The sequence below is a fragment of the Poecilia latipinna genome, unplaced genomic scaffold, assembly GCF_001443285.1.
Source record: "Poecilia latipinna isolate Pla-1442-1.1 unplaced genomic scaffold, P_latipinna-1.0 Scaffold15, whole genome shotgun sequence".
Lineage (NCBI taxonomy): Eukaryota > Metazoa > Chordata > Actinopteri > Cyprinodontiformes > Poeciliidae > Poecilia > Poecilia latipinna.
The window spans coordinates 1,237,053-1,255,597 of NW_015112631.1; the positions used below are offsets into that span (position 1 = coordinate 1,237,053).

General features: G+C 37.7%; 1 protein-coding gene across 9 annotated transcripts in view; it reads left to right on the forward strand.

Annotated features, from left to right (window-relative positions):
* LOC106947983 (MAP/microtubule affinity-regulating kinase 4-like) overlaps positions 1 to 18,545 on the forward strand; it is a 69,198-nt gene that overhangs the window by 47,246 nt on the left and 3,407 nt on the right. For 2 of the 9 annotated variants that reach the window (XM_015033376.1, XM_015033368.1), the window contains exons 6-18: positions 131 to 201; positions 653 to 709; positions 1,253 to 1,489; positions 1,558 to 1,677; positions 2,671 to 2,770; positions 3,088 to 3,197; positions 3,914 to 4,103; positions 4,870 to 5,090; positions 5,820 to 5,923; positions 9,438 to 9,710; positions 11,784 to 11,866; positions 16,490 to 16,534; positions 17,376 to 17,415. In XM_015033376.1, coding sequence (XP_014888862.1) covers positions 131 to 201; positions 653 to 709; positions 1,253 to 1,489; positions 1,558 to 1,677; positions 2,671 to 2,770; positions 3,088 to 3,197; positions 3,914 to 4,103; positions 4,870 to 5,090; positions 5,820 to 5,923; positions 9,438 to 9,710; positions 11,784 to 11,866; positions 16,490 to 16,534; positions 17,376 to 17,415 — 1,651 coding nt within the window. Of the gene's footprint in view, positions 1 to 130; positions 202 to 652; positions 710 to 1,252; positions 1,490 to 1,557; positions 1,678 to 2,670; positions 2,771 to 3,087; positions 3,198 to 3,913; positions 4,104 to 4,869; positions 5,091 to 5,819; positions 5,924 to 9,437; positions 9,711 to 11,783; positions 11,867 to 16,489; positions 16,535 to 17,375; positions 17,416 to 18,545 lie in introns of those variants that run through there. The other 7 variants (XM_015033407.1, XM_015033385.1, XM_015033398.1 and 4 more) reach the window with 7 other exon arrangements.

Sequence of the window (18,545 nt, forward strand, 5' to 3'; positions counted from 1 at the left end):
AAAAAAGTCGCTGATATTTAACAAGAGATCCACCTGGCAGATCCACTTTCGTCTTAATATGCCAAACCCTAGAATTGAATGAGGTCTGCACAGTGACAGTTTGAGTGTTTTGTTTTTAATGTTTCTGCAGGCGAAGTGTTCGACTACCTCGTGGCTCATGGCAGAATGAAAGAGAAAGAGGCCAGAGCCAAATTCAGACAGGTGAGTCCAGCAGCAAACCATGGTCTGCATCCGTTTCCTGGCTGGTTACAGTGGAGCTGAACTCTGCATTTCAATGTTCCTGATGCAGAAAGACGGAAAAAAACACGAGTTTTCATTTCTGCACTTATAAAGCTGGATAACAGAAGATTCAGTGTGGAAAATGTTTTGATTTTTAAAGACTTTGTTCCTTATTCAGCTCCAAGTCTTTGAGGGTGGAAAGCCTCCTTACCATCACCCTAATCTTTATCTTGGAAACTTTTATTTTCTTTTTAAATCAATTGAAAAGAGTCAACGAAAATTATATTTTGAACTGGAAAATCTGCATCAATCCTGTGATATTGAACTAAAATCAAAACTGGAACTTATTGGTTTTACTTTAATTGTTTTAGAGTCACTTTTTATTGATTTATTTGTGCCAAATGAGCTTCTTGTTTCCTCTGTTTCTCCTCAGATTGTTTCTGCTGTTCACTACTGTCACCAGAAGAATATTGTTCACAGAGACTTGAAGGTCAGTTTAATGTCTTTTGTGATATTTTAGCCTATGTGTGACGGTAATTGGGATTTTTATTTTATTTTTTTACTCGGTACATTGATCACAGTCAATATGATCAGCTGCTGCCTCAAGTAAGGCTGAGGAATAAGAAATAATAATAAGGTAATAATAAAATAATAATAAAAAAAATAAGAAGAAATAATTCCTGCAGGAAATTGGAAATTTAAAATTTGCAATCAGCTCACAATTATACAGGTAACACTTTATTTGAAGGGCTGTGCATAAGACTGACATAACAGCTGTCATGAAGTGTCATTCGGTAAATAATGACACTTTTAATACAAAGTTGCTCTAAAAGTTGCATTGAAAGTCCATTAAAAATGCCAACTTTGTATGATTTTTTAAAATTATGATAATTTAAAGCAAAGTTGGCATTTTTAATAAAGCGTTATGGTGGGCCGGATTTGGCCCCCTGGCCTTCAGTGTGACACGTTCTTTTCGTTAGCTGAAGCTAACAAAGTGAGGATTGGAACGTTCCGTCTCTGTTGTGTCCTGCAGGCGGAGAACCTGCTGCTCGACGCCGACTCCAACATTAAAATCGCCGACTTCGGCTTCAGCAACGAGTTCACTGAAGGCAACAAGCTGGACACCTTCTGCGGGTCGCCGCCGTACGCCGCGCCGGAGCTTTTCCAGGGGAAGAAGTACGACGGCCCAGAGGTGGACATCTGGAGCCTGGGCGTCATCCTGTACACGCTGGTCAGCGGGTCGCTGCCGTTCGACGGCCAGAACCTGAAGGTACGCCCAAACTTTACATCTACAGGATAAACGCCTAAATTCATGGATGTTTGCGTTTCTGTGCTCAGGAGCTTCGGGAGCGGGTTTTACGAGGGAAGTACCGCGTTCCCTTCTACATGTCCACAGACTGTGAGGGAATCCTGCGCCGCTTCCTGGTCCTGAACCCCGCCAAGCGCTGCTCCCTGGAGGTAAACAGGAAACTGTGATCAACCTATCAAGGTTATTTGTATTTCAGCAATAAGGCTGTTCAAAGTGCTTGACATCATAAAAACATAAAAATGCCATAGAACTGAAACATCACAATCAAACTGAAGCAAATTGATCCAGTCAGCAGGCAGAGAGAGAGGGGTGCACTTACTTTAGCTTTCTCTAACTAAGGGGGTCAAACTCATTTTATTATCATGAATGTTCTCAAAGGGCAGATTTATTTAATATTTACGGCTGTCAACATTAACGCGTTAGAGCTTGCAGTTAATACGAAAATTTTAACGTTTTAAAATTACATAATGCAGGTTAATTGAACTACTTATTTTGCCCAAAGAGCCTCTCTCCAGAGCAGGGTTAGCTAGTTCGCAGCAGTGCATTATGGGCAACGAACAGCAGTGGAAGATGAAAGTTTTATGCAACAGAAGTTGAACATTTTTACTGTATTTGAGCTTCTGTGTAGCAGTATTTGTGACTTTTGTCTTACTGACTATGTTGATCAGTCAATATAACTGTCTCTGCCTTACTTGACATCAAGTAAGGTTAAGGCAGCAGAAGTGAGAAATACTGCCACCTGCAGGTTGGAGGTTGAATGAGGAGTTTCTAAATTAAAGTTTAAAACAAAATGGCTTCCTTTAAACCTTCCTGAATATAAAAACCTGGAAAGCTGAGAATCTCCAGACATGTTTGTTTTGGGACAATAAAAGATTTTATGAAAATGTGCATTTAGTGGCGGTTGTTGATGTGGGCGGTTACCCAGGGTGTCATCAGAAAGGGGCGGGGCAACCAAGAACCAGAAAGTAAAATTTATCTGTCAGTTATACCCTGAACAAGTTTGCTGCTACTTGTGCCCATGTTTAGTGGAGTAAATTTCCCTGAGCTGCTGTTTGGAACTGGGAGACTACATTACCTGCTTTCTGCTGGAGTGGCTTCTTTTGTTTTTTTAGTAAAATCCTTTTTCTCTGTCTGGCCATCAGCAAATAATGAAAGATAAGTGGATTAACGTTGGTTACGAAGGCGCCGAGCTGAAGCCCCATGTTGAGCCTGAGGAGGACTTCAGCGACAGCGGCCGCATCGGTGAGACGAGTTTTATTTTTATTAGCTTTGCTGTCGCAACTTTCAGGTGATAAAATGGGCTTTTGCACAGCCAGGTTGTTTTTAATGCTTAAACCTTCTGGAAATGTATCTCAGTAGATGTTTTTGACTACAAAGCAGCTGAGAAACAAGGAAATTAGAGACATTTTGAAACAGAAAGTGAGGAGGGAACCTGAGACCGAGAAGGAAGTTTTGATTTTCATCTTTCATTTAGTGTTTTTTGCTGATCGAGACTTTGGCTGCAGCGTTAAATGAAGAAATGCATCTTCAGAGATTCATCCCTGTTTGATTTCTTGCAGATGTGATCGTAGGGATGGGATTCGACAGAGAGGAGGTTCGAGAGTCGCTGGTTAAACACAAATACAACGAGATCACTGCCATGTACCTGCTGCTGGGACGCAAGACAGAGGTGGAGTGTTTCTCTGTTCTCTTTTGTCTTCTTTGGCTAATCAGTAGAATATATTAATTATGGCATCATGATCGCATCTCCCGGAGCGTTGTGTTAGTTTAATAATCGACATGATGGCATTTTGGAGGGAAAATGTATTTAAATCTACTTGAAACTTGACTTAGTTTGTATTTAACTTTTTAACAAAGTTTTATTCTGTGCATTTTATGTACTGTAAATATGTTTGACTAACTCCTAGATTCTCTACTGTGAAGACAATCAAACATTAATGTTTCCTTTTTAATAGTTGGAGTACTTTAAGTGAATTTTTATATTAGTTATTTTCATCCCTGGTAAAATAAGAAACATAAATAAGCTTAATATAGAAAGCTATAGTGATTCATTCAGGCTTAAATAATTACTGTTGTTAACAAATAGTTAATAAATACTCCATTAAATAAATAAATGTCCCTGTGGAAAAAAGAAAAAACACTTATTTTTAAACTTATTTTTTAAATCAGTTTTATTTATTTCCTAATGTTGTTTTATTTTGTGACATTTTTATTTCACTTATATTTCATGTTCTTGTATTCAAATGAGGGGGAGGAGAAAATTTAACAAAAGAAATAATGAAATGGATTCATAAATACAAAGGCAGCGTTTCTATGGTTACATGGCCTGGACCTAACGTAGTGACAGACGATCATCCGCGCTCATGTTGTCGTTTCGCCTTTCAGACGGACGTCGCCGAGTCTCGGTCGGCCAGCAGCCTGAGTCTCGCTCGCATCCGGCCCAGCGCCATCACCAACGGGATGAGCAAACACTCCACCTCCTCTTCCTCCTCCGGCGCTCAGTCTTCCTCCTCCGGTCACAAGCCTCAGCGAAGCGCCTCGACGTACCACCGCCAGAGACGACACTCCGACTTCTGTAAGCCTAACGCCCAACATCTCAATAAGGAGGCGGCGTGTCAAACTCATCTTCGTTTTGGTGACTTAAAGATCATGAATGTTTTCAAAAACCAATTGATGAACTTCTTAAAATTGAATATTGAATATCTTGTTACATTGATCAGTCCCAAAATTTTTCATTGTTTTTGTGATTTTTTCACAATCTAAAACATGAATGATTGTGGTAATAATTAAATATTCTCAAGAAATGTAGCGATATTTGAAGGTAAGGTAATTTTATTTATATTGCTCATTTTCAGCAACAAGGCAATTCAAAGTGCTTCAAAATTTGAACTGTAATTGTGGCTTTTTTTACTCATCATATTGATCGCAGTCCATACGACTGCCTGAGGCAGCAGAAGTATGAAATACTGCCACCTGCAGGTTGGAGTTGGTCATTTAAACACAATGTCTGAAAATGTTGGTGTAAAATATGCAATAAACTCACAATTGTACATTAGCTTGAAGAAGTGCAGCGATCTGTTGATTTTTGCTTGAATCTCCACAATCACAAAAAAAAAAAAAAAACTTTAAAGACTGATTGTTACAATTTGGCACCATTTAGATAAAAACTGTTTCTATTTGATTGATAAAATAATATTTAAGGACTCGGCTGTTTTCTTGAAGGCTCTCTGGAGGCCAGAGGGCCACATAATAAGTTATGGCGTGCCGGATTTGGCCCCTGGGCCTTGAGTTTGAATGTGTTTTAAGGTGATATTTGTAGGTAAATGGTTTTCCTCCGTTAGGCGGTCCAGCTGCTCCCGGGTCGGCTCACCCCAAACGGAGCCCCAGCGGTGTGGGCGAGGCGGCGGCCCTCAAAGAAGAGCGGCTCTCCGTGCGCAAGCCGAGCGGCTCCACTGTGGGCTCCCGTAGCATCCCAACCCCGTCCAGTCCCATGGTTAGCTCCGCCCACAACCCCAATAAAGCAGAGATCCCCAACAGACGCAAGGAGGTCAATTCGACTGTGGTAAGGCCTCATAATCCAGTTTCCCCAGATTACAGCATTTTAGAGCAGATTTACTAATTTGGAGGTTTATCAATTGAATATATATCAGTTTAGCCTGAGATGAACTGCTGGGTATTTTGCACAGCAGAGGTTTGCAACCATCAGACTGGAAAGCAGCAGCCTCCAGACTCTCAGATAAACTTTAGAGATATTTCCTGGCTTTGATTAATCAGATTAATCGATTTGTTATAAAAACCACATGAGGGTGAATTTCTTTAGGTACCTAATACTGAAAAGGTACATCCTGGTAAACTCTGCTGATCTCATCAATAACCATTAGATTAATCGTGATTCATAATTGATAATTGTCAACCAATTTAGTAATTGATTAATCGTTAAATGGAGCATATAGGCTGCTGAGAAAACAACACAATCAGAGCCGTAATTAAACCAAAACTGCACAAAGATATAAATGTTAAAAAAACTTAGGCTTTTTACTGCTTTTTACATTAAGCTCCTTTTTACTGGGAGCCTGTGATAATTGGCTGACCAGTTATCAGCCCTGCACTGTGCTGATGTTTGTTCTGCAGAAACAGCGAAACGTTTCAGCGAATAAATGAAAAATCTGCAGAATTTCTGATTAATTGATTAATCGTCAGAATAATTGATTACTGAAATAATCGTTAGTTATTGCCAGACCTAATAGGTTCGTTTTTGTGAAATTTTGTTTTTGTTTACACTTTGCTCCAGAACAACATCCCTGCCAGTGCCATGACTCGCAGGAACACGTACGTGTGTACGGACCGGTCCGGCGCCGACAGACCATCGCTGCTGCAAAACGGCAAAGAAAACAGGTAAAACCTTCGGCCTCCCGGTGCGTTCACTGATTACCTCTGGGCTCTCCGACTTCCTCTCGCTGTTCAAACATTCAGTGAGACTCCATTTTTATCCTGGATTCCACTTAAACGCTGTTTGCGTTTTCCGGACATTTGGTCGTTTGTATCCGTTCTAAACTGAGCTTGGGATAATTTGTTTTACTGGGACATCCAAGTTCCAACCATTTTAGCTCATGGGTGTCCAAAGTACGGCGCAGGGGCCGTTTGTGGCCCTTGGACTGACTTTGTGCGGCCCCAAGCTGACCTGTCCAGCACACAGGCTTATTGCCGATGGAGAGTTTTTATTTGTCATGAGGGTAAAAATCATTAACAACATAATTTTCTAATAATGAAAAAATTTAAAGTACAGCCCAAAGTATCTGTATTTTTATAAACAAGCTTTTATAAGAAGAAGAACCATGTTGATCCAGAGACTTTCACTGAAAAGCCGACTTTGCTGCACCCAAATCAGCTTTTATCCAATTAATTAAACTTGTCTAAATACTGGCAGGAGTTCTGGAAGAAAGTGACCCAGATCCAGTTCTTATTCTGAAAATAAATTTGTTCAATCTAAATTCCTAAAAAACATTTAATTAGAAGTACTGTACTGTTTTTTCTTTTATTCTGAGCTTAAATTTCTGACGTGTTGAACTACTAAAGGATTATCTTATCTTAACTGATTACAGACTCTGCAATTAGCTCAGTTAAAAACTTTAATTCAGTCCCTAATTATATTTATAGATCATATTTTTAGCTGAGTCATGTTCCCCATTGCTGCAACGCTGAGTGAATTTTGAGTTTAGCTGTAAGATTAGTGTTTATAAGTCATATTTGGAGGAGGAGGATCTTCCCCCCATGTCTCTTCCTGATGGCGGTGGGAGGAACAGAAGATCACTTCAGGAGAACATTTTTTAGTTTTTCTGTCTTTCTTCCTCCACCACTTGCTGTTGGATTCGGGTATTACAGAAACCACAGCTTTTTTGTCTTGGCATTACGATTCATGGGGTGATGTTGGAGGAAGCGAGACAGAAAGAGGAAATGTGAAGGGAAAGGAGTCGACGTGTCCTGACGTGACCCTGCTGCTGTCCCAGAGACCTCGTCAATGTGACGCCGCTCCACATGGCTCGCCGGGCCGATCCTCACATCCTCAGATCAGAGACAGATGCTTCCAGAGCTAAAAATGCTCATCTTCATTTGTGCAGTGGAAAAAAACAGTATTTACAATAAAAACTGTGCAAATAACAGCAGAAATACTGACGATTAATCGATTAGTCAGATAAAAACATTGCAACGTCCTGCAGTTATTCAATAAAACATATTTTATACAACGTGAAAAAAATAAAAATAATTCAATTCCTTTTTAAAATAAGAAAAATATTTAATTGCCTAAAATTCAACAACAGCATTCCTTTAGTGAATCGTTCGTCATTTGCAGCAAAAGATGCATCAGCTGCTCTTGACACAATGACAAACTTTTCTGGACGATAAATTGTCCCAGAAGTTTTTACGATAAACGATAATATTGTTTTGAGAGCATTTTCAAGTAATGGCAAAACATTCTCAAAGATGTTATGCCAATTTAGATTCTAATGAGCATTTAACACTTTAAGACATTTTAAAATAAACAACTAAATGAATTCTCTGTAAACAAGATTGTACTTAAAAAAAATGGATAGTTGAGACCAAAACCCCAAACTGAAAACTTCTATCATCCAGGTTTTTTAGATAAATTGCTGTGAAATTACTGAATTTGTTTTAATTTATTGTGTGATTAATTGATTTGACAGGCCTAGCATCTGCAGAAAAAAACATATTTCCAACGTCAACATGTGAAAAGCTCCGACCTTTCTGCTTGACTTTACATTAATACAGTGTTGGGTTGACCTGTTGATTATTTTTGGGATTAACAGATTATTAATTGGATTAAAAAAGGTGTTTAATAGGAAATTATTATAGCAGAATTTAAACCAGGTGAAGCTGAAACTGCCACTAGAGGAGTTCTGAAGATATTTACAGACAGAAGATTTTCTTTCTTATCTGAATATGTTCTTTCAGTAAATTGCCTTTTTTGAGTCTGTGGACGCCAGTTTCTAAATTCGTTGACAATTATTTCAATAAATGATTAATCACGACTAATCGTTTCAGCCCTAACTCTGATGGTTGTTTATGACCTCAGCAGGGCTTGCCACAACATTTCTGTGTGGTTTTCATGACGACTCAGAGTGATTCCTGTCTGCCTTGGTTCTCTTCATAAGTCAGCTCCATGTGTTTCTCATTGCCTCACATATTCCTCAGACTTTTTGTTGCAGCTGTTCAGAATACAACTAAGCACAACTGAAGGGCAAATTTGGACTCAAAAGAGAGGAAAAGTCAGATTTATGCCTCAGGTGATGTCACCAGATGAAGTGAAACTTTTATTTCTTAGAAAGGATAAACTTCATCACCATTTAGCTTCAATTTCCATCAAAATGGACAAACAAGCTGGAAAACTAGCAGTTATAAGTTAAATTTGATCAACTTTCAGTTTAGAAGTTGACGCGTCTCCTTTAAATCAGCCGCCCTGTTAGTTTTCTGCAGCTTTATTTTCCCTTTGTGCTTGTTGGTCATCACCAGCCGGCGTTTCATTGACGTTAAACGATTCTGCTCTGCAGCGGCAGCTCTCATTCTGAACTCGTCTAATGGGTCTGGACTCTGTGTGAGGGTGTTATCTAGAGCGTTATGAAAAGCAGCCTGAGGCCACCAATGAGCCACGGTGTGTGTGTGTGTGTGTGTGTGTGTGTGTGTGTGTGTGTGTGTGTGTGTGTGTTAAAGTGTAAAGTGTTGACTGACAGGAAGGAAATTAGATGTGAATAAACATCTAAAGCAAGAAATTATGACTCTTATGGATCTGAACCTTATTTTCTACAAATCTTGTTTTTTATTATTATTATTAATAATAATTTTTCTTCTCTTTTAACTCAGATACCACACAGTCAGACTTAATTAGCTCTGCCTTTATGTTGAGGCGTTCTGTTTATGTTCATGCTTTTCTGAATGTTTTGGGTTTTAATTGTCCTCTCAAAGTGATGACAGCTGCCTTTGTCATCGACTGCTGCATATTTCATAACATTTAATTAAGTAGTTTGTATTTTTTTTAATCTAAAACACTCAATTTCTATTGGGCTGATCATTAGCTAGAGGGGTGGAGCTGCCTTGCTGCTGACATGTGCTGCACAAAAAACTTAACCGATTGATTTAAAGGAACTCAGTGTTTCAGCAGTTTTGCAGTTTTCTGGAAATTTGTTCCAGATTCAACAAATTCTTTAGAGTTGCTTTTGAAACATAATAACTGGAACATTGACTAACATATTTGATGTGCATTTGCTTGATGATTTTGACAAAATGTAATGTTTATTTCTTGTTGTATGTGTGATGTCATACAGTCACCAGTTAACTGTATGATGTTTTTATGCTGTAAAGCATTTTGATCCGCCTGCTCTTGTGTTTCTTGCAGCACCTTATCCCACCGCCTGCCGCCGGCCTCCCCCTCCTCCCACAGCATTGCCGGCGCCTCCGGCGTCTCGTCCGCCACGCCGTCATCCCGTCTCTCCAGAGGATCCACGGTGAGGAGCACTTTCCACGGGGGTCAGATCAGAGACCGTCGGCCTCCGTCTCTCGCCCCGCCGGCGTCCCCGACGCTGTCTCACGACACCAGCCCACTGCCCCACGTCAGGAGCCGGGCCCCATCCAACCTGCTCAGCAAGATCACCTCCAAGCTGACCCGCAAGTAAGAGGAGATGCTGAGGTTCACAGTAGAAAACATTAGGTAGAGAGCATCTGATTTTAGAGTTACCTCTTCAGACCTGATGTCCACTGGAATGGACAAGATGTGTTTCTGGGTTTAAATCAATGAAAAAATAGGAATTTGATCATTTGAATGATTCTAGTTTCTTATTGACCAATATTGGTCTTTGGCATCAGACAATACACTGCAAAAACACAAAACTTTACCAATTATTTTAGGTCTAGTTTTTAGTGCAAAATAGAAATTAATTGGCTCAAAAAGTAAAATAAATAAAAACATTAAGGCAGATTTCATACTAATGTTGGTTTTGGTTAAATAAAAATTAACTTGTTCAGTTTATTAGTGTGCAGGTAAAGAAAGATGAATATCACAATATGATTTTTTGTGTCTTTTAATGGCCCCTGAGGACTTTCATCTTGGGGATTTCGTCCCTCAGTGCAAAAAGTTTGGACACCATTGTGCTAAGTCAGTAATTCATTAATATTGATGAAAAATTACTAGTTCCATTGGAAGATTATTTCACTAAAAACATGGGAAAATATCTGGTTATAAGTGAAATAATCTGCCAATGGAACAAGAACCTTTTCATCAATAATTATTGACTTACAATAAGCTGCTATTTCTTACTGAAATGTTTTTTTGTTAGTTTTGTCTTATTTCAAGTGTTCTACGATATTAGCACTAGAAATTAGACCAGAACTAGGTGGAAAGATTTTGAGTTTTTGCAGTGTACGAGCATTGATCTGAAACTAGCAAAGAGGAGGAGGAAGTTTCTATTTACCATCAGAAATGTAAGTTTATGTTCATGGCAGCCGCATGGAACTGCTCTTATAATTTTAAATACTTACAGCATTTGAAGTTATTTAGAAAATATTTTTCATCATTAAATTTCAGGATTTTTGTCAGTTGAGTGTCCATCTCAGTGGACATCAGGCCTGGGGTTTATTAGCCAACATTTAACTATTTAGTGTCATTCTGTAAAGATTAAAGTATCTGCAAGCATTTTACAGCTTGTTTGTGGTTTCACTGTTTATTTTATCTCACATTTTATTTTTATGTTTTTATAAGCATAAATGCGGACTTTCTTGAACTGCTTGTAATTATTTTAAAAAAAATTCATGCTGAATTAGAGTAAAAAAAATTTGTTTTTTGTTTTTTTGCTCTTTTGATAAAAATGAAGCTTGAAGGGGTTAAAATTAACTTTTTTCAAAATCATTTATATTTTAACAGTTGAATTTTGTTCATTATTTCTGCAGTAACAGCACTTTTTGTTAGTTGAGTTTATTTATAAACCTCAGCACAAAGGCCATACAGCTAACTTGCTGCCTCTTTCAGCCCTTTCCTTAACCAGTACTAACCTACCAGCCTTCCTTTAAACCAGAACAAGTCAAATTCTGCCCACATTAATGCAAGACCTGGGTCTAATAACAGTATAGCAAATCTTAAATATGTAACTGGTCAAATTCTCGATTCCATTTTGATCTATATGCAGAAAAATGTGTGTAATTGAATGAATTAAATATTATGCTTTAACAGTGTGTAGTAAAATGTGCAAAAGCTTTGAATTTAAATAATCTTTACACCTGAGATGGTTTGAAAAATCCTAAAAATAGATTTTTCTTTGATAGAAAAACAAGTTTATTTGAAACAAGGAAATTTATTTTTGTAATTTCAATTTGCACAATTGTACTGATATCCCATAATTCATGTAAACTGTGACATGGGTAAAATTTGATAAAACATTTTTATTTCTATCACCTAGAAACAGTTTGACCCAGGTCTGCAGCTCAGATTGACTTACTGTATGTTTCTTATGGTCTGTTGTTCTTGGCTGCTTATTGTTGCTTTATCTGTTTGATTTCTTTAACAACTTGGGCCTTTTCTTACCAATCACACCTGCCAATCTTCTGCCCTTTCTTTGCATTTTGTTTAAATTTTATTCTTCTACCTTTGCTTCCTACTCTCATTCTTTTATCCCTTTCACTTTGCTTTTCTCTCTTTCTTTCTGCCTCTAACCTCCCGTTCCTCTCATCTTCTCTTCCTCTTGCCTCGCAGGGTCACTCTTGACCCTTCTAAACGTCCGAGCTCAAACAAGTCCGTGTCGGGCTGCACCCTCCCACAGGGGACAAAAACAGTTAGTAAGTTTTCCTTTCCCATGTTTTCTGGCTGCATCTGTCTGTCTGCCTGCCCCACCCTCCAGTGCCTCCGTCGTCCTCCCTCCTCCCTCCATCCGCTGTCCGTCGCAGCTTGGGGTTCAGTGGTGCAAACCTTGACCTGAGGTAAAGCTGCTTTACATGCAGGAAGTGTAATCCCTGCTTTAGTTCAACTATAGCTAGTTCTGGGTGATTGAAATCTTTCCAATAATTGAAGATTAAATTTTTGGAAAATTAGGTTGTTTTTTCCACCAATGCACTCATTGGGTTACCATAGTTTCCCAGAGCGGCCATCTTCTTTGACAAGCATAGGGGTGGGCGATACGGACTTATAATTTTACCACAATATTTTGTGTTAATATTGTGATAAGGTCAAAAATGATGATGAAAAACAATTTATTACTTCTCTTTTTAGGTAATTGTATGACTGTGACTGCATGGAGCAGCATTCACAGCAGCACAAACACAAATATTGTTTTGGGAAAAACATTCCCATTTGGGATCTGCTTCCTCTGGGCGCCACTTTCTTAAAGAAGTGTGATTTATTTCACTAAACTGCAAAAATTAGCTGCATATTTTTAAATGTACTGATCTTTACTGATGCTCTAGTTTAACAAACAGTGGAGAAAATGGTAAAAATAACATTTACAATGTCAGTTTCTTAAATCTTTTAACATCATTAATTGAATACTTTTTAAAATATATAATCAACAGTTATTCTGTTGTGCTGTGGTATTTCCAAGCTGTGTTGTCGCTTCTCGATGTCATTTATTCAGTCATGTTTCTTTATGTTGTTAATCTTTGGAAATGTTCATTAATCCCAGCTTATTCACCTTTAATGTGACTCAGTGTTTGAGTTCTTCATGCTGCGTTCAAGGCATGCTCTGACTTTTCATTCCCGTTGTTTTTTCTGTGAGGAAACTTGATTTTTAGTTGTTTCTTCGTGTAGAACAGCTTCACCTCAGAGCTGTCTGTCTGTCTGTCTCTGTCTCTGTCTGTCTGCGTCTCTGCTGGCTCGGTTTCATGCTGCGCTGAAATGCTGCTTGAGCTGCAGCATTACAAGAAAATGCTGCAGCCATCAGCTTGCAAGAAAAAACCTAGTACAGTAATGTTTTCTTTTTTTTGTTTACATGGGTTAGGTTTCCTTCTGACTAAGTGATGGATTTAAATGTTGAGTCAGAACAGACTTAGATGTATAAAGTTAATCAGGAGACAGAAACAACTGAACTGTTTTGGTCTTAGTCATAGAAACGGCATCATGTGTTTAGATATTGCCAGGGAAACCAGAGGGACGATTACCAACTTACCAAGAGAATTTCGAAGTGGAGCTTGATCACAGATAAATTGTGCTGTGATCTTTTTATTCTTTTTATTTATTTATTCTATTTTGTCAGTTTTTCCTTTATTTTTCTTATTGTTCTTAATTTCCTTCATGTTTTTTATCGTATTTTACTTTTTTATTTTTCCTTTTTCCAAATACTCTTTCTTTTGTTTCCATTTTTATCTTTATTCCTTTTGCTCTTTTTTTCTTTTATTTTCCCCTTATTTCCCTTTTACTTTCTTCCTTTTTCCTTTTTTTTCCTTATTTTCTCTTTTTCCATATTCTTTCACCATTTTTTTCTTGTGTTCCCTGTTTTTTCCCTCGTCTTCCTTTTTATTCCCCTCTTTTTTCCAAATGTGGCGTCAACTAGATGAATAATCTTTGCAGAGTTTTGGAGTGAACCAGGTCTGTTTGGTTCATGTTTCAGGTTTCAGCATATGGTGAATGTTACAGTGTAGCTTGGTTAGTTGTAATTTTATGTAGAGATGGTGACTTAAAACACTTTATCCATTCAAGGTGCAATATTATGGACTGTCTCTTATTTCCAAATGTATTTAGCATATAGAAAAGCTAATTTCAACTTCATTTAACTTTTTATCTCTTTTATATATACTAAAATATACTTAATACTTTTTTTGTTTGTTTGATGTTTCTTTGTTAGGCTTCAGATTTTTCTCACTTTAGATTTTCTTTTTCAAAAAGCCCCAATAACTCAAGAAAATGACTGTTTTCTGGAGCCTTTAACCATGTGTGCTTCAGTGGGGAAGTGAGAGGAAGCATTTGCGTCTGCAGGTCTTCAGCCTTGAACCTGTGACATTTAAAGCGTGCAGCATATGTCTGCGCTCTCTGCAGCACCAGATGCTTGTAAGAGTCGTCTGAGCCTGTTGCAGTCATCCTGACTTACTGACCCGGCATCACTGCTGCTTTAAATCAGGATTAGTTACATAACCAGGATTTATCCTTCTGTTAAACACGGATCACACACACCTCTTCCTTAAGACACATGAGGCTGTCTGGTGACACCATTAGCTTCTCCGTCTCTCTTTGTTTTTCCTTTTCTACTTTTTTATTTCACTTGTTAGAGGCCACTTTTGTTACAACCTGTTTGTACTTTCTTTTTAACCACTTAGAAGACAGATCTAGCATTTTGTTTTAATTTTTTAGGATAATAGTGAACATAAATGAATCTTTTCAAATATCAGTTTGAAGAAAAAGCAAGAATCTTCTGATTTCCATCACCTCGACGTTAAAGGTTGTTGAAGATCTTCCCTGTTTATTTTCTGCAGTTATTTAGATTACAGTTATTGATCATTGATTATTTAGGCAGAGAGTGTCTTCATGAACACATCGTCTGGGTTTTATTTTGATTTAGTGACACAATGCAGAGATGAGGCAGTTGTTGCTGTTATAAGAAAACAGCTGATAAGAAAAACCTTTGTGCCAACTAACTTTAAAAAACACAAATTTAATTTAAGAAAATTAGCAAACATTTGCACCATCTAGTGATCACATATGAAAAGTGCAGGCTTGTTTGTAACTTGCTTATTTTCTTTTTTTAATCTGTAAAGTTAACAACACTGGTTACAAAAAGAGGATTTTCTAAAGAACTTAAACTTGAAGAAATATTTATAGTTGTATATTTATATTTTATCATCATAATACAATGGTGCATATTTTCTTTTTATCACACTGTTAAACACCAAATTTATTCAGTCTATTTGTCAGATAAAATCTCTTTTCAGATTTTTACTATTTAGATTCATGGTTGATTAATTTCCAGTCAACATCTTTTCATGCACAGTCTCAAGCTTGTATTTTGATCCATATTAGGACTTTGTATTGACTTCAATAGATACTTAATTGTCTGAATTGGGACATTTTGTTCAGGGAGTGACTTATAACAAACAAAAGAAAAAATAATCAACATCAAAACACACTTAACCATAGTCAACGTAAAGAGAGAAACAACAACTTCCGCTCTAGTTCATTGCTTCTGTGCATGCTACTTAATTATGTGGCAATTTATGAAAATGTAATTGATTGAAGCATGTTCTCATTTAAACCTACTAAGATGACTTCTATTCATTTTAGTATCTTCATTTATGCCTAACCCTAACCCCACCTGTTACCTGTTTATCCCTAACACAGGGGTCTGCAACCTGCGGCTCTTTGAACTTCCCACAATGACTCTTAATAGCTTTTGTTAAAAAAATTACATAAAATCAGTCAATGTTTTTAAATATACAGAGAGTAACAACTGGAAGTTTTCACAGTTTTTAATTATTTGCACTGGATTTTCACAAAGAATGACACATCTTTGTTTTCCCACCTGATAGTTCGGTAAGCTTGGCTTGCTTTGGGACCAAAATTGGAAAATTTATTACATTTTTAGCTGCTGCTTGTCACACTGCAGTTTGTCAAACGGACTAAACCATTTGAAAAACCTGTTTCCCTCCTCGGCTGCAAGGGCGCTGCACCAAGATCCACTGAAGGAAGTAACACAAAAACGTTTGAGAAGACACTGAGCCCATCTTCCTTATTGTAAATAAATGTAAATAAAACTGGAGTAGCGTCAGAGGAGTTCTCTTTTGTCTTTGGCTAAAGACCACAAGTCATTTCTCCTGCTAGCGCTGGATTAGCGCTGTTTTCATTGTATTTACCCAGAATACCCTGTGCTTTAGTCTGCTTCCTGCTTTTGGAGCGGTCTCCGCTCCAATTGGCATCATTTGACATTCGTGGCTGTTCTCCGAATAAAATGGCTCTTTAGGTCGCATAGGTTGCAGGCCCCTTGTCTAACCCAACCTTAACCAAAACTTAATTTACGTTCTTCCTCTAAACTGAACCCCTTACAAGCGAAATAGGGGGCTACCACAGTAGCACCAACCTTTGGTCCCCATAGACATAAAGGTCTTCAGGGAGTCGGTGAATGTATTGGGCAGTTGGCCCAATATGTAGCAAAACAAGTACACACACACACACACACACACACACACACACACACACACACACACACACACACACACACACACACACACACACACACTGACTGTTTGATGATATCCCTTTGTTACAGTATAAACTCCATCCCACTCCACCCAAACTTCTCACCTGATTCATGTTGTTGTTTCATCTGGTGTTTCAGAGCAGCGGGGGGTTCTGATGATCCATCTGTGCTTTAAGGGTCCGAGTTGTTCTGCGTTATAGAGGAAGTTTAGAGGACATTGGTATGTGTTGAATTGATATTTGGTTGATTCCTAATAGATTGTTTTGTTCTTCTTCTTCTTGAGGGTCACAGACCAACCTGAGAGAATCAGCAGATCTCCGGTCACAAGGTGAGTGCAGTGAATCTCGTCTGTCTTACAGATAATTGTTAAAATCTTCATGTTTGACATAGATTTGGGTAAAGTTGGTTTACCCAAATCTATGGCCGGGCGACGCAGCTTGTTGAAAATCTGACAAGCTGCGTTTCCAATGCAAATGTGCTCAAACCTTTTGTGAGCATTCTGCTAATTTTTAAGAAACAGAATTTCACAATTGCAGTGTTTCCATTACATGAGAAAAGTAATTAAAATCACATTTGAATAAGTTTTTTATGTGATAAGTCATTGAAAAGTATCATCCTCCAACTGCTTCCTGTTTTCTTCTTCGTCTTCTTTGTGTTTTGCACCAGTTGTAACATCCGGTTGTTGACCATGTGACCCGTGATGCACCAAAAGGTGTTGCCACTGCAGTTTTGCAAAATAAACCAATTTCTATACGGCCAAGAAAAATCCCACTTTATCCTCTTTCCTTTTTTCCTTTCTTTTTATTTTATTCTTTTTTTCTTTCCTTTTTAGCATTTTTCTCTTTCTGTTTTAGTCCGTTTCCCATTTTTCCCCTTAATTATTTTTGTAAGTTTTCACTTTTTTTCTCAAATCCCTTTTCTCCTACTATCCTTCTTTTTTTTCCGTTTTCCATTTTTTTCTATTTTCCCCTTTTCATTTTTCCTCTTTCCTGTCTCTGACATTTTCCAGTTTTTTTCCTTGTTTCTCTATCTTTGTAATTGAGGCATTAATTCCTGTGAGATCCTGCTCACAGGAATCCAGCAGGATTACATCTGTTACATGTTTCCTGTACATCTGTGGCTGGTAGTTTGTAGTTTATCTTACTGAAGCTCTCATTTGCTCCTCTCAGCCTCAGCCTCTCCAGCCCAGTCTCAGGGTAATAGCAGCAGGTAAAACAGTGGCAGGTCAATGTAATCTATGCAGACTGTGAAGTAGAGTGTGTTGTGATAATTCCTGCAGGTAGAACTAAGATAAATGTTTGCATCCTATTTGCACCTTAGAAGGGTTTTAAAATGTGTGGTTTTTTGTTGTTAGTGCTATTGTAGATGAACTGTTGTGAATTTGCATTTATTTTATCTTGATGTTCTGATGGGTATAAACTGTGATAGCATCACAGTTACAGGTCACATTTGTCTACTATAAACATTTTTTTTATTTTAAAGTGAGAAATATGCAATACAACTTAAATGAGAAGCTACCTGATTTGTCAGAGGGTAAAAATGTAAACAAACAGCAGCAATATTGTTTAATAAGTTTACACACACACACAATACTTTTTTAAAGCACCTTTTCATTTCCTTCCTTTCCCTTTAGCCATTCTTCTTTCCTTTGCAGATAATGTCTTTGAAAACTTTAATCGATAGTCTGACATTTTTATATGAAAAACATACAGAAACAAATCAACATTTGATACTTTTTCCTGTCAAACGAGTTTTTTTCACTTAAATTGTACAGATCACGTAAAAAATAGGAAAGTCAAACTAAACCTGATGTTTTAACAGGAGTGTTTCTCTATATGCTTTATATTATTTTATATTAAAGTGAACAATTATTACTGTTTCTGTGCCCCTTAAAAGGTCTTAAATTCGTGTATCTAAAATTAAGGCCTTAAAATATCTTAAATTAATTTTTTAAATGTAAGTTGGCCTTAATAATGTTACTTTTTCAGACATTCATTACTTAAGTGACTCAACCCAGTGGAGGCTATCGCTATCTAGTTGTTTATATACTTTTGCTAGCTAGCTAGCCACAGTATGCGCTGTACAATGGCTGCTAGAAAATAAGTGTTTTGTTGTAGACTTACCATCCAGAAACCACTTACTGCATTCTTGTTGGCTGTGCTGGAGGCTCCACTTCTTCTTTTCAAACCTGTACGGTTGTATAATTGCGCATCTGTTTGAAGCCATTTTTAAGTCCAAATGTAAACTTTGAGTTGGGGGGGCGTGGCCAGCTGCAGCTTATTTGGATTTAAAGTGAGAAAGATCCTAAAACAGCTCAAAATAGGCAGAACTGAGTAGAG